We start from the raw sequence: 25,621 nt of genomic DNA, 5'->3' as shown, positions 1-25,621 counted from the left end.
ATGTTCATCTTCTGTTTCTCATCATAACTTTGTTTAATAGACATCTACAGTTTACTGGAGAAAAGCCATTCTAATTCCTCACAGGAAATGAATGCAATTTCTGTATTAAAATTTCAGCCAGAATGAAGAAGGAGAATGCAGGCGAGCCTACGTACTGCTTTCCTCTGGAAGAGTTCTCCGTGATTTGTTTCTGAAAACTTATGCGTGGAATTATAAGGCTTATGATACATTGCATGAACAATATGAGCAGACTATAAAGAAAATTTAGTCCAATTATTTGATTTAGATTTTTTTTGAAAGTGCAAGTATAAAATCATCCATCCTGTTAGTGTTTGCATAAGCTTTTTGACTAAAGTCTACTCAGCTTGTTTTTGGTAGCTATCCAAGAAGTAAAAGGTTACCTCTGATTTGTTATGGCACCTAAGAATGTCAAAACCATTCTTGATAGGAAGATACATGGCTGTAGATATACAAATACTGATAAAACCTCTGTCTGGAAAAGCTTAGTAAAATATCTCCTGTGGTGTTATACATTTACACTCGCTTTTATTTAGTCATGCATAGTAAGTTCTTCTGTGATAAGCTTTTTGTAGGATAGAACTCTATTATGGACCTGATTTGGACTGGTTTTTAACTGAATTTTTGTTTGCAGGTATGTGTAGTCTGGAGTAGATCTTGTAAGTTGAAAAATGGTTAAAAGTCTAAGTTCCCTTATAAGTCGCACCCCCATGAACTCTCTATTTGAGACTCCTGCGAAATGACACCCAATTATGCTCTGGTAATTGGTCATTTTTTCTACTTAAATAACTCTTTCACACTTTAAACTTCTTCCAAGGTCACTTACTCCTTCTGCTGGAGTGGCATATAACATCTCTTTTGAGTAAGCTTTTAATTTCCGATGTGTAAATAATCACTATCTCCCATGCACCTTAGGCAATGTAGCTTTACTTCAGCTGAATCTCTTTAGTGGTTTTCTATCTTTTTTTGGTTTGTTTGCTTTAATTAGTTGCTGTGTAAGATTTTATTAGTCCTGTGTATTCACTCTCAGCTTTCTGTTTACCATTTATTAAAATGGTGTATCATGTATAATCTGAAATGCATGTACTGAACACGGCAGTACCATTCCCACTGTCTGCTCTCCCATGATTAATTATAACCATTGAATCATAGCTTTGATTTAATGTAAGTCTGAGCAGTGATTGTGGGTGATGGATCATGGTGGTCATGATATTTCAAAAGTAAAGTTCAAATTATATTTTAAAAGAATTTTCCCCTCCTCTGAAGCATCACATTTGTAATCTTCCCATAGAGTTTATGGCAGCAGATGATTACAGTGATTGATTCTTCTAGGATCCTATTAGTCTAGCTTTACTTTGCCAATATAGCTTTTTAATTAGTGTTTTTTTGAAATTATCAGCAAGAATTGATTTTCTAAAAAGAATCACTAGTAATATTTTTAATAAGTCACTGACTACAGATACTAAATTCCTTCATGCAAGCAGTAATCAATGTAAGGGAATAGACTCACACAGTGCAAACGGTTTTAATCTATGCAGAGATTAAAGATCCAGATATCCTGGATATTAAAGAGTTTGATATTGCTTGATTTTAACTTAACATAGCTAGTATCTCTTTTTAAAGTTGAGTTGATTGTGCTGTTTTGATTGTCTCTGTGTGGGGATGTAGGGTTACAAACCCATAGCTGGGTAAAATTCTGGGGCTGCTCTAAGAAAAGCTGGGAGTGGAATAGCAAGAAACATTGCCAGAAGGGGAATACAGCGTAATTGTGTAGCTTATGGCAATACTTGCTGATGTTCCCACTGGATCTGAAATAACTTTCTGTAGAGGAAAAAACTTTTCTTTTCTTTTTTCTTTTTTTTTTTTCATTTTGAAACGTCTCCAAGTGCAGCACAGCATGTTTCCCCAGCCATAGAATAGTGTAGGTAAAACTGAAATATTTTGTAAAATGCATCATACAAAAGGAGAAATATATCTAAGTTTTAAATGGGCTATGTGGAAATATACTTGATAGGCAAGGCAGAATAAGACAAAAACAACATACTTCTTTTTCCCCTTATCTGGTTGTCTGTCTGTCTTATAGAAGAGTGCAAATACATCCTAGAAACAAGTTGCGATCTTTGCTCCTCTCTCCCTCCTCTCCTTTGAATCCCCAAGAAGGAAGGTAATGCCTGTCTCCCTGCCAGAGCTACTTACATGGACTGACTTTGAGCATCTTTTCAATATTTAACAGTGAAAATCCATGTAATATCTCTTTCAAAACTTTAATGGTGTCAGGTAGATCTGGTATTTCTAGGTCTGGCTAATGGGCATCATTTCAAGTCTCCATCCAGTAACCTGGGAAAATTAGATCAAGCTGTTAGTAGCATCAACAAATGGCCCTTCCCCATTCATATATAGTGAGCCAAGCAACTTTATAATTTTTTTCTCCTTAGCAAACATATGAAACCTATTTGTTTCCCAACAACATCTTCTCTTTTTCAGCTAGAACTTTGGCATCTTAGAGGTGAAGACAGCTGGGCTGGAGTGACTGCTCACCTCAAACGTATTTAGGTGTAGCTGATTCGCCATTTTTCAACATTCACTGCAGATGCATCATTTATCACATCTTTTGTGTCTTTCACAACAGAAGAAGTGTCCACTATGAAGACCAGACTCAAAGGTGTATCACACTTGCCCTTTGATGTTGGCGTGATCCCCTTTTTCTTTTAGCAACTGGCAACAGCCAGAGTTGCATCTTGTGGACGCCTGTCCTTGTGCCTCTCCTTGCCAGCTGCTGCTTTGCTCTTTGGCCTTGCCCACGGAGCCCCTCATTTTCAGTGAGCCCCATTTCCACTTAAATAGCCCTTCTTGCCTGGGTGGGGGAAGAAAGAAGGAGAGGCAAGCAAACGATCACAGGCTGTTTGTAGCTTGGATGAAGAAGATGGCATAGGCTTAGCTCTTAACTAAGGTAGAACGCAAGGCATTTCAGAGCCTTTGGATGGGTTCTTTAATGATCTGTTTCAAGTACCAGAGTATTGCTTCCGCCAATGTGGAATCAGGGTAGTTTACTGTCTTTAAAGCGTTTTTCCTTGCAATATCCACATGAGGAAATGTTGTAGGTGGGAAATGTAGGCACAGATGCATCAAGAGTTGTTATTAATTTTTGTAAGTGTTAAAAGTTAAGTCCTGTTGCTTAAAGATTTTATTTGGGAGTAGACTAGATAATGTTGAAATGGTCACTGGGCATCTCTTTGAACCTGATCCTGTTTGCCTTCCCCAAAAGCCTGAAGTGGGGCAGAGAATTGAATTCGAGTATTAGAAAGATCTAAGGTCTCCTATGGTTTCCTTTTAATGTGACTCTGCATAGTAAATCACTCCACTTCTGCGAATTTTTCTTTCCCCGCCTGCCCCTTCTCTGTTTGTATGTGGAATTCCTCGGAGGAGGAATACTCTCCTCCAAAGTGCCGACGGCCCCTCGCTGCGTGGCTGCCGTACGAGCGAGGCCTGTGGCTGCTCTCATCGCACAGGTACGTGCGCGCAGGGCGACTTGGTAACGCTGAGCAAACAGGAAGAACACTGGCGAGATGATTATTCAAATGTCTCGGAGATCAGGAAATATTTTTTTAGATAAAACTAGATGTTATACTTTTGAAAAGCTTAATTTTTCTTCCAGTAATAATTAGCTAAAATAGTAGTTACAGATATCCTTATTTTGCAGTTTTACGTAATGCTAAACTCATCGTTTAGGCATTTTTTAATTTCTAAATTGAGTGTGAATGTCTTCCCTCTTGTTTTCTGGTTCAGGTCCTTCAGGAGTCATGTGGTTTGGGGGTTTTTTTTGTTTTCTTTCTGAATATAATCATCACATGTTCATTTACACTGGCGATAAAGATATGGAATTAAACTTTCAAATGCTACAGTTACTAAAACTGATTAAGAATTAATCACTGCCGGTGAGGTATATCACAGCTTAATACAGTTTATATTTTTGCACTGCCAGACAGGCCGTGGCTAGTAGCCAAGCTCTTCACCTCCCTCTGCCCGGGCGGTGTATCTGCCGGACGGACCCGGTGCGCCGCTGATTTACGTTCTGGGTCTATTGGTTTCAGTAGCCTGGTGCTTTTAATGTCTTTGTCAAGTGCTTGTCTCTTTGCCCGTGGCCCAAACGCTCGGTAAAGGTTAACGTTAGAGCTTGGATGCTATACACGTGAATATGCAATTCTCTAGACGAGTAATGATAATGTGTGCATTCATCCAGGGTATCGTATTTAATAAGCAGTATCGTGACCAAAATCTGTTAGTACCAAAGGACGCTGTGCCAGGGTTTTCTTAATGTTACTGCCGCTGCAGGAGCGTTGGCTAGTTGGCGGCAGGGACCATCTGCAGAGAAGGACGTGGCAGCCTCAGCAGCACAGGTGGCTGCAGGTCGGTCAGGGTCAAGGCGGCAAGAAACCTTTAAAAAGAAAATAAGTGTACTCCTTCCCAAGGAGCTGACATTTCTTCCCCTGTAAACATCGCACCTCTGTCCGGATGGACTGCTGCGCCCCTTTCTTTCCCCCCGGGAAGGGCAGGGCAGGGCAGGGCAAGCTGCCCTGCTGAGCTGACGGCAGCTTCCGTGGGGCTCGCGGGGCAGGCGAGGGGGCTGCGTGCCGAGGGGGCAGGAGGTTTCCATGCCTGCAAACGCCTTTCATGTTAGCCCTTCTCATGTGCGCGACGTGCCCACAGCGGCAGGACGGCCCCTCCAGAGCCGACGGCCCAGCGTCCGCGCTCCCGGCAGCCCCAACCCCGCGGGCAGTGGCTCCCGCTTCGGGAGACCCTCGCCCATTTTGTTAGGCTTCCCCTAGGTATTCGCAGGTACGGAGAGTGAAACTGCCACCTTACTGCTTTGCGTGTGGTGTGATCCATAACGATGGCATCGCATAGACGTAATGAACCTTCAGGAAATTTAAAATTTTAATTTTTGGTCTAACAGATGTGATTTTTTGGCTGCTGTTAGTGGAGGCTAAGAAAGAAATTGGGCAGCCCAAGGGGGAGCTTGCCCATTTGGGTTGTAGCAGCCATCGGATCACGTGCAACCTCTCTGCTAGAGATCTGAGAGCAGACACTGAAGTCGGCTAAGCAGCAGGCTGCCGCAGGCACAGGCCGTGGGTCTGATGTGTCCATGGTGTGTATCGAGTTTAGGAAAATTTTTACAGGAGAAAAGCGATACCCATCCAACAACTAAATGGGGTTCAATCTTGTTTTTAGGTCTCCGCAGAGTATTTTTTCCTCTTAACTTTCCAGTCCCATTATTATGTGGAAAGAATTGCAACTAAAGGCTGCTTCCATCTTTAAAGGCTATATTTGCAGTTTATTCTCGTCGTTCTGCTGACAATGTCACGCTAAAATGGCAAACATAATTATAAATAGAACAAAAAGGAAAGTTCAAACCCTTGTGTTAAAATCTACAAAATGTTAACTTACCTTTTAGTTTATTTGTGATTTTATGTATGTTTATAATCCTGCTCAGTTGGCTGAAGGGAACTGGAAATCAAAGTGACTATTTATTGCAGTGGGAATAAGGGATAGGTTCATAAAAAAAATTAAAAAAAAAAAAGAAGAAAATAAGAAAGATTGGGACATCAAAGACAGTGGCAGATAAACATCACAAATTCATCTGCTGTAGTGAATAATAAAATCAGAGGCCAGGAAAAGTTTGTGAACAGTTATTCTATAAACTTATTTTCCTCATGATGTGTGTAAAATGCAAATTCTGATCATTAGGTAAATTGGCCTTTTTGGTCGGATTTCTGTAATTCAGCCTATGTAATTCAGTATTTATGGGATTTTTTTGGAATGCCAGCATTGATATTTCTTTTAAATCTCTCTTATCTAGACGTTTCAGAATATCCTCTAGTTTTTTTTTTTTTTTTTTTTTTTTTTTTTTTTTTTTAAGATGAGAAGAGGCAGACTTATCTGTTTCAGAGTGAGAGGAGAATGAAAACAAGAAGCATATAAAATTTATCTTTCTTTTCCTCAGATAGATCGCTGCTTTGTGCCTGGAGCCTTGGCCGTGTCTAACTATAGGGGCCGTAAGAAAGAAGCAGCTGATGCTTCAGGTTGATTTTGCCTCAGTTTCAGACTATTCAGCGCTGTCCTTTCTTTTTTGACCTCTGTGGCCAGGCTGTGCGAACTCCTTATGCTGCTGGGATGGAAATTTCCACGAGAGCGTGTGCGTGCTTGCCCATGCCGATGCCGTCACCTCCTTGCAGGGAGGCAGCGCGGTGCGAATGTACTTGGCTTTCTGCTCAGGTCTATTTTCAGGTTTATGTTGTTGCCTTGTTCCCTCTGCAAATATCTTTTCAAGCAAACAAATGTTCATTAAATGCATAGATTCAAAAATTTAAGGCCGGAGCATCATTTATTTTGAGTCATTATGTAACAAAGCCAGAGCATATCACGGTTTTTATTTTTGAATTAAGCTTGTGTGTTCTTTCAGCTATTGTATGTCTTTTATAAAAAAGCCTCTCATCGGGACGTTAAACACTTGATTTGAACCCCTGCATCCCCCAGGAAACTGTTCTAATACTGAACTGTTTTCACTAGTTTAAAAATATGGCTTTTGTGTTTATTTGTTGTCTGATTGTTTTGTTTCCGATTCTGGCTAGCAGACTTTCCTCTGCTGTTTTTCATCTCAGTTGAAAGAGCTGTCTGTCCAAAATTTTCTCCTCGTTTAAATTTTCATAGGACTTAACTTTCTTTTTCATAGCCCAGGTAGACTGAAGTTGTTCAGTCTCTCGCTATGAGGTGTGCTTCACAGCTGCCATAATTTTTAAATTTTAAATTTTCTAAACAATGATTTACTAGAAACGCCCTCCGTAGCAAGGTCTTGTCTTTTCCTGACTTTTCTCTGGAAAAAGTAGAAAATAGGATATTTAGTACAAGAAGGCAGAGCATGAGAGTTGCGCTTTGGTTAGGTATCCCCTATTTGAGAGCGGGTACCCTGATTTACAGGGAGCACTTGGTGGGTCTTGGGAAGCTGGGAGAGAACCTCACTGGGTAGATGCAAGAGAATTTGCTGCCATCAAGACTTTTTCAAATTTCCTACAATTAGCAGTCAGATGGAGCCCTGAAAGCTTTCTTCCAGTATAATTCTAGATATTCTGCTCATTGACATCAGTTTGATGGTCCCACTGCAATCCTGCTAAATACTTGGCCTTTTATGTATCCACTGGTCTCAGGAAGTGTGTTTGCAAACGCATATCCAGGAACGGGTTGCGCAGTGCTGGGGTGGGAGCAGGGCAAGGAGGCGTGGGGATCCTCCCTTTACCCCAGGGCTGGGCATGAAGCAGGGTGGGGATGGCTGGGCTTGTTGGAGGGGGGAGGAGGAGGAGGAAGAGGAAGAGCAGGCCCCCAGCAGGAACAGCGGGGCCCCCAGCAGGAACAGCAGGGAGGTGGCAGCACTGAGGGTGGTTTTCTAAAGATGAATTTTTAACAGGCTTTTCTGAACAAGGTCGTTCATGTTGATGGATACTTGTCCGGCATAGCTGCACCTTGTCTGAGACCTCACGCAGCAAGTCTGATGCTTGATTTCTGAGGCAGAGTCTAAAGCAGGGCCTTGGCTTGCCTCCGGGAGAAGGAGTCCGACTGTCTGAGTGAGGAAAGGACGTTATCATGGAGGGGTACCTTCCCTTTCCACTTTTCTGGGATCTAAGCTTGAAAAAAGATGCTGTGATGGTTTACTGTTTATTCTGAATCTTTTTTCTTTCCTTCAGAGCCAGCTTAAAAATGTAAATGAAGTAATAGGCTTGAGGATACCCTTCAGTTTGTGTTGTGTTTTCTTCCTTTCTTTTCTTTAGTAGTTGCTAAAAGAATTTGCCTCAGTACTCCCATGGCACTCTTCAGTGTCCAGTTGTTTCATTTTCACAGTCAACCTTGCTATCTCTCTTCAGCCCATGGGACTATGCACTTCACTAAATCCACTGCAAATTTCAGATGATTCATTCTCTTCTCTTCTAAGTAGGTTTTTTTACTCACTGTCTCTTCAAATTGTCATCAGCTGACTGCAAAGTTCAGGAGGTCTTTTTATTTCTTTCTGATACGGTTAGCCTCAATTAACTAGTCTATACCTATTCTCATGTTCCTCCTGTGGCTTTTGTACTTTAATTGTAACCTGCTTGCTTGAGAAAAATAGTTTTATTTCCGGTTAGTAAGATTTTAGTTAGCAATGGAGTCTTATTCCCCCTCCCCATCTCTCACGCCATAGAGTTTTAAACAGATAGTAACGTTTTCAGCAGGACTTCTTCTGGTTGGGGCTGGGGAATGGTACTTATGTACCCCAAGGTAAACTCCTCTGTACGCATGACACGGGAACTTACTTCTGTATATCCAAGGGTGAAGAGCTCTGCCCTGAGCAGTTTCCTTGCTTCTGAGTCATTACGTTGCTCTTGCCAAGCTGTCCGGCAGGGAGTGAGGTGGGGTGCGACTAAGGGGGTGCAAAGTCCCTTTTTACCCTGTTGGAAATGCAGGCTCCATGGAAAAGAGTGCCCCGCTCCTGTATTTTATGCTAGGTGCTACGTTTGAGCTGTCCCAGCAGCTGGAGGTCAGTCACAAGAAGAGAAAACCTGCCTCCTCCAGCCCCGGCTTCTGAGGAGGCCTCCTGCGCTGGCAGCTGGTGTGAGGGGTGGCCCGGGAGGCTTCAGGGGAAGAGCTGCTGGAGTTGTGCTGGTTTTCTCCTTGTGCCTGACACACTAACAAACTGGAGATTCGGACACAGAAAAAGTGGCACTTATTGAAATACATAGCTCCCCGTATTACTGGCTTTTCCAGCCTCCTGTTCATTTCTCTTCATTGCAGAATCAATAAACCATTGATCGCTTCAGGTGGGAATGACTGACTGACCTGTAAGGAGAGAGTAGGGACTTACTCCACTTTTGCAAATTCCCTTTCAATCGTATGTTTCAGTAAGTGAAATAGAAAATAGAAAACATGAGATGATATCCATTAATGTATGTGTGATCCCCCATTCTTGTGTGAAATAAAAGAGCATATGGGAGCTACCATATTGGAGAGGAATGTGAATGGGAGAATGACAGACACTCGAGCAGGAAAGACAAAAAGAAAAATTTTGTTTTCCTGGACTCAGAAGTCTTCATGACAATGGGTGAAAGAAAGTACAAACTGAGATACTATTGTACGACAGCCAGCATCTGAGCATTTTTAGCACTAGACACTTTCTGCATATGAAATGAGAAAAAAAAATAGATCCTGCTGTAAAGAGTTTCATCAGTGACCTTTAACTCTCAAGCGCCCAAATTCCAGCTCGCTCTTTTGGGTATTAAAGCACACTTTGCTGGTCATTCATTCCACTTGTTTGAGCAAAAGAGCTGTGTTTATACAAACACTAAATGCTTGTTTCCAGGGGACAAAAACGATTCCTTTTCATGCAAACAGCAGATAGTGTACTAGAGCCTCGGAGGTGGCTGGGATGCGAAGCTTCAAATCCTGTCACTGGATACACACAGCAGTGGTTCTGGGGACATGTCAAAAGAAATGAAGTGTGAAACTGTGTCTGCAACCTCTTGCCAGAAGGTTTTGAAATAAGAGTGTTTCCAGCAGCTCATGCGGCTGTCTCGTTCCCTGAAGTTCACGGCTATATTGTCTGGGCTACTGCAGAAGCCATGGTGGTTACACGTGGGCAGATGCATCTGAATAAATATTGAAGGTGTGAAGGGAGAAGCTGCAGATGAAACCTCTTAATATACTCAGTGACCAAGAGCAATCTTGTGGTAGCGAGAGGAATGATTACATGAATGAATGAAGAGAGTTGGAAGAAATATCTGAACCAGAACGTACCTCAGTTTTGCTAAAAACTTGAGGGGTTTGAGACAATAAAATAGAAAGACATCTAAGCCGAAGAAAATCACTCCATGTTATTTTGCCTTCCAAAGATTTCCAGCTGCCTGTCTAAAGAAAAGGTCTTTCAGAGATGAGGGTCTGACCTCCTCAGCAGTCCCTTTCCCCTTCCTCTCCCTCCCTCCTGCCCCAAGTTACTAATCAAATATATTCAAAGACACACAAGTGCTAGAACATGTTATGTAGCATCAAAGTACTGTGATTTTTGTGATGATTAAGCTCAAAACTTACTAGAAGAATGAAAAAAGTGGGTTAGAGCCTTTATTTGTCATTGTATTTATGATTTTTTTTTTTTCAGTCCATGGAAGTCACTTTAAAACTATGGAGGGGTAGAGCTTGATGTGTTGTGTTATGGGGCAGGGGAGCTGCGTTTGATCCTACCTGGAACTGGGAGCAGAATAAAAGATAAAAGTAAAAACTTTGTATATTAATCTGAAAACCTGCAGCTGGTTCACCTGAAGTTCAAAGAGGCTTTCCATGCCTTTAGGCAAAAACAACACATGGTAAATTTTTCTCAAGAACTTTACAGATTTTGATTCTTTTTTTTTCCCCAGAAATTAGAATATATAAAAGTGTGGGAACTTACCAGTTAACTTTTGGCTTTTATATTTTTCTTTCACGGCACTGTAGTAATCTAATGTTTTCTTGAGGTGGAGGGTCTGTTTTCCGCGCCGCGCCCCCTCCCCCCCCCCCCCCCCCCCAGCTCTTCCACGAGGATAGAAAAATGAGAAGCCAGTAATTACGTTAAAAACTTGTCCTTACCTGATTGATGGCTTTTTGGATGCCTGGCAGTAACGTATTATTCTGTCCTTTTTGGCATGACATCTTGTCCTCTTCCTCCTCTTCTAAGGTAACCGAAGCGAGCAGAGTGCCTACCCCTGTGAGCTGGCGTCGGGAGCTCAGGCTGGCGAGTACATGCCAAGAGCATGGGCGCCTGCACCGTGCTTGCCATCAGCTGAATTCTTTACAGCCTTTTGTAATAAATTTTTTCCTGGTGGCATTCAGAATTGCCGAATTCCTTTCTAGAAGATTAGAAGACATTAGCTAAAGAATAAGACTAATTAGGGGGGAAAAGGTAGATGTTTCCATTCACATGTTAACCTCGGGGTATGTTGGACTTCCTAACTGCCCTTCCTGTTCGTGGCGGTAACCAGGAGACAAACTTGTCAGATTTGGGGGGAGTTGCACTAAAACTATGTTTTGATGAGTTCTGCAATCAAATCTCAATTTAAATTTACTGAGGCATATAGCTCTCATTTACTCATATGTATGTGCAGGATATGTTACAGTAATGCCTAAGCTAATAAATATGCAAATAAAGAAAAATCTAGTGTCACTGTAGTAAAATGAGAGAGCACCCTGAGTACTTCTTGCTTTTGATTGTAATTAGACAATTTGTTTCCCCCGTTGAAGTATTCAAATATCTCAAAGTTCAGGTTTCAGAAAAACTTGCTTTGGAGCCGCAGCCTGCGGACAGAGCGCCGGGCTCTGCCTGGCGAGCAGAGGGCTCCCTTTTGGTCCTCGTCTGCTCGTATCCGGCCAAAGGTATTTTAATTAAATTTGTGTGGGACAAGCTAATGGAGTCAGAAAAAAGGTCTGCGGAGCATCATGCTCCCATTATTTCCGTCATCCCTTTCTATAGCTGAGATTGTAATGAGGAGACAGTTCTTCACCAAGGCTGTAAATACTGCTCTTTGCTGTTGCTCTGTAGAAATATAGTAAAGAGCAGACAAAAAGCTGTTGTTTCTGGATGGTTGTCAATTTTCGAATGGAGTGCTTCAGCAAAGCCTGTGTAATTGTTCCTGTGCCTTGACACATATGAAACAAATTACATGCATAATTTGCAAGAACGAGTTTCCCGTGCCTTCGCAGCAACTCTGCATCCAGTCACGCTCACACGCTGTTAAAATACCTGGGCTGTCTTTGGAGAGGAGGGTTGCACAGGAGGGTTGCTTAAAAAGACATGAAATTTTTGCTTGCTTTTGTTGCCGTTTTAAGAAAAAAAAGGTTTCACATCCTGAAAAGAATATTCTATATAGTTCAGCTATTTATCTTGATTATCATCATAGCAATAAATGCCGGTGTGTAATGGTTATGTGAACGGTGACATGTTGAGAGAGTCTGTCCGTGGGAGGAGAGGCGGCTCTGAGATTGCTCACAAGAAGTTAAACGGGTGCTTGAATATTTGTGGGACTGAGGCCTAAACCATCTCATTTTTCAGTCTGTTAAAATGTGGTATTTTTCTTTACAACATGAGAGTGGAGAATCATCTGGCACTGGTTTTGGTTGCCTGGTAAAGTGTACCAGCTTGCTAGTTGTCTTTCAAGCAATCGTTACTTGTTATTTTCCAAAAGTATGGGGCTGACTGAGGGATGCCTGAGAAGGTTTTAGTTGATGACAAAGTATAAGCAAGGGCTCCTTTTTTTTTTTCTTCTTTTTTTAATATGTAATTTTTTCTCTGGGATCAGAGTTGTGTTGCTAGAGGACTGAGTGCTTGTATTTGCCATCACGCTAAAAGTAGTTGTATTGCAGACAAATAAGTGGCAATTACTTTCTGTTTTTGTTAATGGCATATTCCTGTAAGAAGGGCTGAGTGACAGTTGTCGTGTGTGATGTTGGGGACCTGGTTTTGTCTTTCAGCTTTCCCCTCTTTCCTTTCCCCTAGAGATTTGTTATCTCAGTAGGGGCCCTCTTTATCTCGTTTTTAACAGAAAATACTGGAGAGCAGAAAAGACTGTAATTGATTTTGTATCCTTTTACGTTTTTTGTGTATAGTTTTATGGAGGCTATATTGCAAACTGGGCTTTAAAAAAGGGCAGGGAAGGGGGCTTTGACTATTATTAGAAGAGAATACAGAATTTTTCTAATTTTCTGAATTCGGTGTCTATAGGAAAATGCACTTTGCGAGTCAAAGGGTTGGCGAAAGAAAGTAAACTTTTCCAGATACCACCACCCTAATTGCAGCCTGACAGATGAAATTTAAGTAAAAGCTTGGCTGGAGGAGGGTGGCTCTGGCTGTTGAGCTGAAAGCCCCCTCCCTGTTGCCCTCGGCTTGCCGAGGGGCCGGGGCTGGCTCCGGCTCGCTCCGCGCGTGCTGCTGCCGGTGGGCTGCCGCGCTCTTACTTGCACCTCCAGCCCTCCAAAGAGAGAAAGCGTCTCTGATAGAGAATTGAATTATTATTTGCTGATGTGTAGTTAAGTAGGTATAACAGCAACTAGCTCCTGTAATGTGTATTTATAACATATACTTCATTATACTGTGCAGGGCTTTATAAAGTACATTGAGATCCTTACCTGAAAGGTGTTAAATAAATGCAAGCAATAATTATTGTTACATGTATAAGAGTAAGGTGTTCCTGCCAGTAGCCTTTCCTCAAAGGGGAATTTAATTTCTCTATCTGCAGTAGTTTTATTGCAATCTCTCTTGAGACTGGAAAGCATAGTATTTAAAGTTGATTTAAAGAAGAGGTAGACTCACTGCAATCCAGTAAAAGCAATGGGTTGTGCTTCCTCCTCTTCTTTTCTGGACACTGCCTACATACACACGTCTTTCGGCAGCCCATGCAGACTGAATCTCCTTAAGTTTTCAGGCACCTTTGGGTTTTCTCTGCATGCGGAGAGATAGCGCTTGCCTCTCTGTTTAAGCCATTTCCTTCTCCCAGTCAGCTAGCTTCAAGATGCGCTTGTTCCCATTTTCTTATCCTTCGTTCAGGTAAAAAGCCTTATTTATAAAGGGCGTACTTTGTATGTTAAAGTACAGTAACCAAATTCACAAGGGAATAACAGTAAGTTAACGGTAACAGTAGCACTTGTCTTAAAGCAGAGAGGCTTACAGTCCCGGTAACCTAACCTTACATTTGTGATTCAAATATCTGTAGGAAATCATATGGTTTTAGGGAGGTGCACCTCCAAAAGAAGAGGCAGACTGTACTTTGCTGATGTACTGGTGGATGGATGTTGAGAATTACTTAACCTAATATTTGCTATGGCTAAGTATCAGTAATTTAATGTAACTCAGGTGAAAAAAATCTTAAGGGTATATGTTAGCAAAAGCATAGCTTCCGTGAATCTTGCATTTTTTTGGCTCTCATGAGAAAATATAGTGATAACACCATGTAATGTTTTTGAAAGTATTTTCATATATTAGCAGCGTTAGTAAGACGGGAAGCTATTGGAGCTCACGCGAGTGGTTTACCGTGGGGCAGAGGGTTGACACTGGCTGCACTCGGGAGACCGGAATGGGTGACTTGCGTGGCAACAGTAGTTCTTCAGTGAATCCCCTTTTCACGCTAATTGTAGCATGTGTCCACGTGTTTTTCCAACAGTAATGAATTTCCTGAGGTGGTTTCCCTCGTGCATTCGAAGGCTATGTGTTAAAACGCAGCAGGAGAGAGCCGTAGTTGACCATGAGTGCTAAATGTGACAGCGTCGTGGTAGCCTTGAAAGGGTTTTGTGCTCCTGGGCCTCCTGGGAAGCTCCCAGTGCTTTCAGGCTAGCTCAGCGCTCTGAGGTGTGAAGCGTCGGCTGTGTGCAGTAGCCTTGTAGTGGTTTTCATAGAGACTTTTTCTGATGAGTCAAATAAGGGAAAACGTCTGTTTGGGTAGGCAACACACCTGGCTTCATAGTGTGTTTTGTCCCTTTCCCGTGCGCTCAGGAGTGCAAATCAGTGATCCGTACGATGCGTCTCTATCCAGGTAGCTTTTTGTTATTAAGCGCCTGGTACCAACTGGACCTGTTCAGGCAGCGTAGCTGCCCTGCAGGAGAGCTCCGCAGCCGGCGTCGGCCCTCGGCCCCGAGAGCAGGCGAAGGCCTTCCGAGGGCCTCTCTGCTTTTGGGGAGCCTTGATGCTTGTATCAAAACACATGCAAAGATTTTCAGTTTCTGCCTAAAGGTGGTCAAATGGCAGCCTGTGATCTAGATTTAAATGGCAAGTCAATTTTCTCTGCATTTTTCAAAGGTGACATTTCTGGTAGCCTGCTGGATTCTTTCCAGAAGTCTCCGATTCCTTGCTTTTCTCCTGCTTCGCTGAGCAGAGGCTATGCAGCTTCTTGATCTGAAGGGCTTGATGTAGTTTCTGGTTAGTCTGGGAGAGCTGAGGCTGGCATGTTGCCTTATACTTGATAGATCTTAGTATCTGTCCAGGAGAGCAAGATGAGAGAAAGGGAAAAGTGAGTCCAGTGGGATCTGGAAAATTCCCAGGCTAAGCCTGCTGAAGGTGCCTCGATCTGCGTGCTCCCGGGTTACATGGGCGTGAGGGGAACCTGCTAGTCTATGGCGGAGAAAGCCACTGAGGTTTGTAACACAAATATACACACAGAGTGCCTAGAAATTCACAGAAACCACATTGGCCCGGGGAAGTCCCTGCACTGCAAGCTGGATTGCTGGGAGAATATTTGAGGGAAGCACCACTGCCTCTTTGGTCTGGTTTTACACCCTTGTCTAGACATCCACGTAGGGCGGTTACCGAGGCACATTACTGAGCTAGACAGAGGTTCAGTCTCACCCACTGGCACTGCTCTTATATCAGCTGGATGAGAAAAAGGCCTATGTAATTGATGTTTTTGGTTTCATATTAAGAATTGTTTGAGAGGCTGTGGGAATGGAGCGAGAGCTTCATGGGTTTATTTGCATAACTGTTACTAGGTTACTGAGTTCCTTAATTTCTTTCAGAAGGAAGAAAAAAAGAAGGAAGGAATTGGGGCAAAATTACAGAGGTGTTATTTTGAGCTCTGAGGACATATCTAAAAACATGTAAGTAGGCAAAGATTGGGTTTTTTTAGCAGAAAGCTTTTCAAGTGCAACTTCATTGAGAGTGCGGTGACTAAATCCCAGGCACCGGTTTGCAATTGCGAGTTCCAGTGTTTCTAGAAAAATTATCTGGCTAATAGGAAGTATCTGAGCACTGAGTGTGGGAAAACTGCAGGCAGAGGGACGCACGGAAATGTGGTAGGAGGGGAGAGAAGTTGCACGCTACAGATTGTAAGAACAGAGGGGCAGAAAAAACCTTTTGTAAAAGCAGAAAATATACCTTACTAATGTCATTTCACATTTGCACTGGGATCTAATAAGCCCGTGCATTTACAGTGAAATAGTAATGAAATCATATCTGTTGTAACAGGCTTTGCTATTCTACTTTCTGGTCTCGTCGCTGTATTCACACAATCACCCTTGCGAGTCTTTTGGGTTGAAAATTTCAGTACTTAGTCTAGTTCTTCGGATAATCTGGACAAAATCCCTTTTGGAATCATAAATAATAATTTTCCTTCTGTTGTTTGAAGGAAGAAAATATTGATATTTATTAACTTGAGAATAGGAGTTGCTTCTGAAGTATGTCCACTCAGTTTTCTAGGATCCTGGAGTGTGTTCAAATCCTTCGAATAGGTTATTATCTTCTCCAGGACCCCACGACTGTATTCAAAACCGTTTATTCAGAAAGCTTGCAATGCAGCAGGAGTCTAATCTTCAGCATATGTATCTCTGTTTCTTACATCAGATTTGTTTTTCCTTATTTCTTATGTAAACAACTTGCAGTTGCAAGAACAAAAGACAACAGCCATTGTAAAATAAAATGAATGATACTCACGAAATTAAAGTGGTTTAGGAGACCTATTTCAGAGTGCTTGCAGACTTACAAATCAGTGGATCCTGGAATGTGTATTTTATTCTATCTGAAGAAATGAAATAAGTAGTGGGAAGTATTCTGTCCAGTCTGCAGTCAAGAGGGACACCTGTAATAAAGCAGAGTATCATTGCATTAAATATAAGAAACAGTTGGTAAGGAAATGAAAGCAATCTTTCTCTTCTCTTGGAGCTTAAGTATAAGGAAGCTTTTTTTTTTTTTTTTTTTTTTTTAAACAAGTGTATAAGCACTATAAAATAATGAAACTGTCCAAGTCTCCTTGACACTCTTGTCACTGCTTAAATATATCACCAAAATAACACTCAAATAAAACTAATGTAAAAAAGAAAAGTGTGAAGAATAGAGTCTACAATCAGCAAATGAGAAACTCAAAAGCTCAGCTTTTCCTGCCTGATCTCATTATTTTTCACACTTATTTACTTTTCCCCTTTACAAATGTCCAAGTGAAAAGATTGGTGTAGGTCATTTGAAAATAGGGCTTAGTGCAGATGCTTCAGTCCTCCCCAAATTTGCTTGGTGATGGATAGGAATGAAAGGGTGTGAAATTATTTCTTGGAGCTTCTTTAGCCTTGCGCTCAGCCCCAGCTTTGTGCTCCAGTTTACTTCCAGCTCTTTTCTGTCCAATGTAAAATGTTTTCTGGCTGTGTGGTGTCTCCCCTCCTGTCAAGTGGGGTTAGTAACGGGTGTTGAAAAGACAGTATATTGCTCTCTGCCTCCTGGAAATTCTCTTCTACAACGAACCATCTTTGAAGGCCAGCTTTGCCGACCACACAACTGTTTTGCACAAAAAATAATAGTTTAAAGTTGCTTGTGTCAAGGCCAAGAATTCTATAATTTTAAGACAGTCAAATGTTAAGGTAGACTCTACAAATTTTTGCATAAACAATATTATAGGTAATATAATGAAGGTAATTTGCCGATGACAGTACTCTTTATGCATAGGTAGCTAATGTCACGTGTTCTTTCATATTTTTATTTCAATTTACTTTAGCCAGTGCAATGACTAACCAAAGCTCAAGCAGGAGATGATAGATTTAATTATTTCTTCAAGTACAGTAAAGCCCTTTCTTATGGCAGGCATTTGCTTTGCAGTCACAGTGACAAAATTCTTATATTAGTAGTGCATCAAGCCTTTCCTTACTATTTTGATAGCAATGTTATCCCTGAAATTGCCTCATTCTTCTGTGGTCAGACCTAAATACGCGGCACATCTGTCAGGACTCGGAAGAGGGGTCTCTCGAGCTGGGTGTCACGGAAGAGACACCAAGTTCATGTGAAGTGTGCTTTTCTTACGGCGCTGAAGTGAGTTAGTTGCAGGTCTGTCTAACCTGCTGAGCGCAGGACTGCAGCTGAGAGTAGAGTACTTTATACATGTTCAGTTATTATATGATTTTACGGATGATTTCTATGAGAGAGATCCACATGATTGAGTTTCGTATCTTGTCGTCGTGTTTCTGGAGCAGAGGTAGTGCGTCGTCCTTCACGACTGGCCGCTCTCTAAAGAGGAGTTTTCTGATGTTGTTTGAAGTTCTGCTCCGCACGTTGAGCGTGCGCAAATCGGGTATATTCAGGCAGGTAGATAATTCAAACAGCACCATTTAATTTTTATGGCTGAACGTAGGCTACGCCCTGAGCAGGAATAGCTGCTGAGGAAAGGGAAGGCCGCACTGGCTCTGGGTCCCAGAGCTACAGCAGGCTGCCTTTCGCTTGCCACCTCTTCTCGCCAGAAGTGTTTGACCGTGATTGAGCTTGGATTGCTGTAATTTTCCTACAGTGTATGAAATAAATGGGCACAAGGAATTATTTTTTATTTTTATTAAGAGTAGTAGTAGTTCAAGATAACTATTTCTCTAATGTGAGAAGCTGAACATTTTGAATGAAAGGAAAAAGTTGCTGTAAAAAGTACAAGAGACACAAAGCACATGTATTTTATGAGTAAAAAGTATTTATGGACTCTTTGGTTTTTCTTTTTTTTTTTTTTTTGAATTCCATGTGAGTTTTACAAATGTCCCTTTAATTTTGAAAAAAATGAAGAATTATCTGTCACAAATTAGGAAAAGTGGAAAGCATATAGCGACCGAGTTTGTCGATATTTCTGTTTGCACTGCCCTGCAGCAAAGCTCAGGTTTGCTGTGCTGTGTGGATGTGCGAGCTACGAAGTGGAGAAAATGGAGGACATCAAACTCATTTTCTTATGTGATATGTCAGATAAATTAAAACTGAGCCTGATTCATTATGATTTACAAGCAGATGCTCCCGCATATGTGCATGTGTTTGTGTCTTTACGTACTGATACGTTTTAAGGAATGATTGTCCTCTTGGTAAAGCAGTGGGGATACTCTGTAAAGCGATGCAGAATCCTCTCCCGAATCCAAATAGCCGTACCGCGTGCGTGGCGCTGCTCTGCAGCAGTGCTCCTGAGCAGTAGTTCAGCACGTCAGCCGAAAACCTACGGCAAAAAACCTAGAGCAGTATCAACACCTTTAATGTGCTGTAAACAGCTTTCCTTTGTGCAGTGATAACTTTAGAGGCTTGCACAAAAAGATGTATTGTTAGCAAACCATAAGAAAGGGAGTTTTCTTAGTGTATGTCAAGCACTGCAGTAATTTTGAAGGACTAAGCAGCATTTTAAAAGAAAAATCTTTGTGTTTGGAGTATCGCAGATCCATGAAGTGAGCATAGGTGTAGGAATGCCTGCCAGTTTTCTGAACTTAAATTAGCAAAATCTAACCATAGCTTGACAGCTTTAACAAAATACTTCGACCTGTAAACAGCAGCTCTTTGCCACTGTCATTAGTGGAGCACCGCTGGGATAGCATGCAGCCGCACCGGTGCTGGTCGCCTGGCGGTGGCCGTGTGTGCCGCCCCCTCCTCCGGCAGCGCCACGGGCTTTCGGGGGCCGAGCAGCTCCGGAGGCACCAGACGCGGGGACAGCGCTGCAGGACGCCTTGCCCCGCTGCGTGCCCCTTTCCCGCTGCCGGGCTGAGCGGCGCCTGGTCCCATGCGATAAACCTGCCTTGGGGAGGCAGCGGAGGCGCTGGCCCGGCCCGGCCCCCGGCCCCTCCGACAGCGAGCAGCAGCTGGGGTTGTTGCTGGCCGCCGCTGCCATTTTACTTATTGGCAGTAGCAGGTAGTGTTTGACTTTGGTTCTTCAATGCATGGTAGCGTTTTAAGCACGTTTCTGAAGAGACGTTTTCCTGCCATTACCTTTTCAGATAAGTGGTGTCTCGCATGTTGTCCTAGAGCTGGCTGCTGGCCACCCGCCTGGCAGAAAAGGCAGGTGTCCTTCCCAGCACGTCAGGTACCAGCCGCATCCCTCTGCCCCGTGTCACCTGCTCTTTGCTCAGGTTTTGGAGTTTGTGACTCAGTGTTGCGTTGCATGGAAGGAAAGCCAGAAAGATTACAGCAGTTTTCCTTCCTAGGCAGAAAGTTTGGAAAGGGGAGGTTCACGCCCTACCTCCGGTCACAGAGTTGGCCTGCGGGGTGGTGGGTCTGCTTTGGAAAGGCTGCGCGGTTGGATGGGTGCGCTAACTTCCCCCCTGCCTTCACCCAGGAGCTTGAAATCGGAGAGTACAAGTGTGAGAAAAGAGGCCCAAATAATGCCGCTGCCTTCGAGACGGGTTCTCCATGTTTCAGATAAAACCAAGGACTCCCAATGACGTGGTACAGCCACGTGCGGGTCACCGTTAATTTGGAGAGCGCCCTGTGTTCGGTATAAGCTTTGACCTTTCCCTGCTCTAGATTTCGCTACAAAGTAAAAACTCAGGCATTTATTATTATTAAAAAAAAATGCTTAGGGTCCTGAAGGCAGAGTTCAGTTTGAACTAAAAGGTTTCAGTATGACAATAATAAGAAATGTGTGTTCCTCAATGTTTTCGTGTTTTAACAAACGTAGTGAGAAGCCCCCCCGCCATGAGCCTTGCGCTAGGGTGTGGGCCGGGGCTCAGCTGAGCGGGTCAGGGTGGGGCGGGGGGGCCCTGCGTGACTGCCCATATTTAAAACTGATGTTCTTTAACCTTGGAATATAGCCTAATAGTTGGGGCTTTGTGTACTGTTTCACTGATTTTTATATATATATAAAAAAAAATTTATATGTTAAACCACTAGCTAGATAGGACATTTGTAGGAGAGGGAGAGGGGGGAAAACAAAGGGGGGTCAAAGGACGATGGGGGGTTATATCGGACGTCATAATTTTTTTCCCTGGAATAAATAAGCATGATCTCATGTCAGGAAGGTTATGGAAGAAGAGGTGTTTAGGAGGGAGTGACTTAGGCCCCTGCTCACCCACGTGCTGCTGCGTGTCTGCGCCAGACCTGCGGCTCCCTCGGGCTGGGCCGAGCGCTTGGCTTGCGCAGGGCTGAGCGCTGCGGCCTCGAGCGCGGGGGGACGTGGCAGGCGCTGGAGCGCGGCGGGCCCCGGCAGAGCGGCCAGCCAGGGAGCGGGAGCGCAGCCCGCTCAGCGCCGAGGGAAGCGCTGGCCGCAGCTGTGCGAGGTGGGTGAAGCTGTGTGGGAGGCTCCTCCGACAGCACTGCAGGAAGAAGTCTTTTTCCACCTAATTAGTGGTGCTTGCCTAATTGGCAGAGTTGATGCAGTGGTGTTTTTTTTTCTTTTTTTTTTTCCCCCCCCCCGCCTTCTATGTTACAGACATACGTGGACTGCAGGGATTTCTCGATCAGGCCTCAAGGCTGGGACTCGATGTGTCCTTGCAGAAAGTGGACAGGAACATCAGCAGAGTCTTTGCCAACCTTTTCACTACCATGAAGACGGAAGAGCTGAACCGCTACCGCGACACCTTGCGAAGGGCCATCTTGCTGCTCAGCCCAAGGGGAGCCCAGACTTTCATTAATGAGGTCAGTGCACGGCTGTTTTTATCGCCTGCGTTTCAGGAGCACGTATGATGACTTGTGTGCTACCTTGCCAAGATTTCGGAAGTGGTAGGTTTTGACGATGCCGGCTGACAAATGTCAAATCAGATTCTTAGTCAGACTCCAGCGCCAGAGAGCTGAAACATGGGGCATTCCGTGTAATGCGTACTCGGCTGTTAATGAAAATGGGACAGCGTGGGCCAGATGGGCACTCTCAGTATAAAATACAGGTCTGCCGGGCAATTCTTTTTTTCCTGGTTGTCTTCCATACCGGTATCTTGACTTGGATTTAAGCCACTGTCTACAAGGGATGAGAAAATCTACTGCAGAATTAAGTGTAAGGTGTCTGGGAGTGTCATCTTTGCTGGAGAAATCGCCAAGCTCCTGCTACAAGGGTGTGTTATTCCTCTTTGACAGCTGAATCACAGTGTTTTTATCGAGTATGAAGTAGGAATTACATGTTTGTCTTTTTCTTAATGGTTTCTTGAAACCAACGAGGCTAATTGGGACAGGGACCCAGCTGCTGGGCTAGTTGTAATTAATGGTGTGCTGTGGGCTAATTTTTGGCATTAATTAGTTTTATCCAGCTTTTTAAATATTAAATAATGAATTATTCTACAGTGCTTCATATGTCACAGTTGAAAATATGAGTTGGATCCTCCGTATAACTTCAGTATATTCCTTAGCTAAGAATTTGGCCTTGAAATAATTTCTTTTTAGACTTACAGGGATGAGACTGAACTAAGAAATTAAAATGTGGATGGACCTGTTTCCAATTATCAGTTTTGCTGCATCAAAGCCTGCTAAATTAAAAAAAAGAGTAAGTTAAATTAGCTCATTAGGTATTTTTATCATATCAGCATAAATAAATCCTCCACATTTATGTTCAACTCTGATTTTTAGATTAATAAGGTTAATTTTATCATAGATAAGTGATGCAAATGGGTAGCTTGAGAAGGGTGTAGTACGGGGACAAATTCGACTTGTGTGTGCATACCCAGGGCTTTTCAGTGGAGGAGCGAGGGAGTACTTGCCACCGTGATTTGGTTCAAAGTGTCGCAAGCTACACGCAGCTCAGGCGGTCGTGCTCTTTGCGTCGCGGTAGGCCTCCAACAAAAATACATAGGGGTTAGTTTTCCAGTGCATCCTAGCAAGGTGTCCAAATGAAGTATTAAGCAAAAATCAGCGAGGGTGTTTTAGCGTGCCTACGCTCGGCAGAAGGGCCATCTCCTGCGGGCACGCGCCTCTGTCGGGCTGTTGGCAAGAGTTAGGCGTGTGCACTGGCAGGACCCTGCCGCGCTCTCAAGTGTAGGGGCTAATGGATTAAACTGTTTTACTACTCACTTCACCTTAAAGCAATGTGTATTATAGGCATTAAGGCTAATGATCTTGGTATTTTTCCAGATTCCTGCAGGAGTTTAACTGTGGGCAGAAATGAAAAGTAATTTATTTGGCAATCTTCCTATATTGAATCTTGATTGATTCAGAAAAGCTTTATGAAAAAAAATCCAGCCCTTAGAAAAGGGCACTCAAAAGGCTCGAGATGCGAGGTGCGGGGACCAATCCTGCGCTGACGGAGGCTGAGCTTACATTTCTTGGAGTTACGGTGGAGCTATGATTCCTCAGTGCCACAGGCAGTAAGTGCAGCTGATTATCCACAGCACAATTTCAGATGGTTTGGAATAACAAGTTTCAGCTGAAATGAAATACTTACTTTTATATAATTTATAGAAATGCGTCATTTACAACATGTAGCGGTAGAAAGTAAGTCCCTTCACAACTTATGCATTTCTATAGTTACTAAATATTTCGTACGAGAGGTCAAGTAATGACTAGAGCTGGATTGCTAGCAATATTGCATCGTAGAAGTTGTTTGAGATTTTGAAACAATTCCCCTTTTTAGATTCAGGAAAAATCTGGATCTCAGAGTTGTAAGTAGCAATCTGAGAAGAAAATTCAAAGACTTTATTTTTAAATTTTGGGCATATTAATTTCCTTTTTTTTCTATTATAGCTCAAATTTAAAAATAAAAATTTTAGAACAAAAAGACGGAATTGGGTTTAAAGCTTTGTTTCTATAAATTTTGGGAATTGGAAAATTCAATATAAAAAGAGGTTCCTTATTAATGTTTTCAGTTTTAAGTAGTTGGTATTTTCTGCTGGGGAAAAATGTCTCTGAAAAACTCCACCTAGCTCTATTAAAGTCTGTTGGATAATATGTCTTCATTCAAAAAAAACCCAAGGTGTTGCCCACAGGCCCTCCTGTGGAATGCAAAACAGAAAAACAGGAGACGTTCCCAGACAGTGTCTGGATCATGAACCCTGATGTGAATGGTTTTAACAAAATTTTCTAAGGACAGTTCATAGACATCACCTGTCTGAAGCTGGCGCTTGCTTCCTTTGCCTGCTTAGCTTGTAAGTGATACATTTCCCCTCTGAAAATCAGGATCCAGATTTCAGTCCTGCTTATGGGACTGGACCAGAGGTACAGTATCCCACTTTGGATCCACGGAGTTGGGGGGCAGCTCTGCCATCTCATGGGCTCTGAACTACCCAAATCCTGGAAGCACTCATTTGTAGGATTATTTCTTTGGCTTAGTTTTTATTTAGGCATCATTTTTACTTTACAGACTTAGTATCCTCAGAGCCTGGTTCTGTGATGCGTCAGGCTTACTGCATCAGAGATTATTGACATTTCCATAAATTTTCAAGATTTATTATTCTGCTAAAACTGCTTTGACTGTTTTGGGAGAAAGAGAGAAATCTTTTCAATGGTATAGGCATAAGCATGGAATCAGCATTTATTAGAAAACAGAAGGTAAATACATTTATAAAATGTTAGCTACCCCAAGTTTTGCATTAAAAGGTCACTTTGGGATTAAAGCAAACCTTATCTAAAGAGTATGTCCTTCCCTAATCATTTTGAGAAAAACGTTTCCTTCTCTACCTGCAAAAATCCTTGATATGTTTGGCCGGGTGCCGTTGTTCACTTTATATGCAAAACCTCAATTATAAGGGTGAGTATGTGACAGCAAAAACAGTTTTATATTGTGAAGACCAGACTCCCTGCAAGGCAATTCATAGGAGGAAAAGAAGGAAAATCAGGGCTGGGGAGGAGGTGTATTCTTTTAGCTATTCTGTTGTTCCCTTTGGTGCAGGCAGCATGGTCTGAGCCTCAAAAGACTCCCCCTTTTTACAGCTTCCCATAGACACGGCTGCATTTCCCCTGCCTCTTCCACTTAGTGATGGATGCTCTTTTTTGGTTGCAAGTAGAAGTATATTTGTGTGGATTACTTTTATCATTAAGGGCTCTTCACTACATGGTGACATCAGTACATGGCAGACAGTTCAAAGAGGGGTGACAGAAACGATGAAAGGAGAGGAGAGCATGACCTACGAAGGCAGGTTTCAGGAACGCACTATATACAGCCCGCCAAAGGGAATATAACTGACATACTTGAGAAGAAATATCATGAAAGGAGGAGGAGGGATTATTTAAGGTGGTCATGGGTGGTCTAACAGGATGTAATGACCTGAAGCTAAACAGGGAAGTTTTCAAGCAGTGAGGTCAATTAGATAACGTGGGCACTCGGCAAGAGAGGTCAGCAAGGCATCTCCGGTCAGGGCATGCAAGAGTGCGCTGGATAAAATGCTTGGGTAACTTAGTGTAGCAGTCCTTCCCGGACTAGTCTGAAGGATGTTCTAGATGACCTGGGGTCCTTCTGAAGACTTGTCAGGTAAGATTTGGTGTGTGAATAAATTCAGACTTGGTACATATTGTGTGTGGCATATTTGAAGAGGAGGAAGAGATCTTTTATTTTAGTGTTTCTTAAGTTTCCTAACATAGGTGTGCAGTAACAATTGGTTGTTGAGGGTTGGTTTGGGATATGTATTTTAATGAGATTTTTCTTTGCAACCATAGGTAATATCAGGTGCTTTATAGACTTCAGTCATCCTTTTTTCCAGTATTACCACTCTTACTTTCATAAACCAGTAAAACAGAGGCTGTAACACAGTTGCGTGTGGTCATTGATCTGAAAACAGAAGGAAGTGTTGGCTCTACAAAACCTTCTTCAACTCAGTGTAGCTTGTTTTTTGCCAGCTTCACTGAAGTGCAGAATATTTCTGTTTAGGTGTGTGTTTGAGAATATCATTACTTGTGAGTGTGTCTTGCCTAAGAGCCAGTAAGCGTGCTGTAGTAAGGTGGCTGGTATATATGCAC

The 25,621-nt window shown here is 42.7% G+C and overlaps 1 protein-coding gene across 4 annotated transcripts in view; it reads left to right on the top strand.

Annotated features, from left to right (window-relative positions):
• GRID1 (glutamate ionotropic receptor delta type subunit 1) overlaps positions 1-25,621 on the top strand; it is a 545,174-nt gene that overhangs the window by 283,160 nt on the left and 236,393 nt on the right. For all 4 annotated transcript variants that reach the window (XM_026116758.2, XM_064513740.1, XM_064513738.1 and 1 more), the window contains exon 4: positions 21,180-21,385. In XM_026116758.2, the coding sequence (XP_025972543.1) occupies positions 21,180-21,385 (206 nt within the window). The remainder of the gene's footprint in view (positions 1-21,179; positions 21,386-25,621) is intronic.

This window comes from Dromaius novaehollandiae, chromosome 6 (assembly GCF_036370855.1).
Source record: "Dromaius novaehollandiae isolate bDroNov1 chromosome 6, bDroNov1.hap1, whole genome shotgun sequence".
Classification (NCBI taxonomy): domain Eukaryota; kingdom Metazoa; phylum Chordata; class Aves; order Casuariiformes; family Dromaiidae; genus Dromaius; species Dromaius novaehollandiae.
This window is presented reverse-complemented; position numbering and strand designations above follow the sequence as displayed.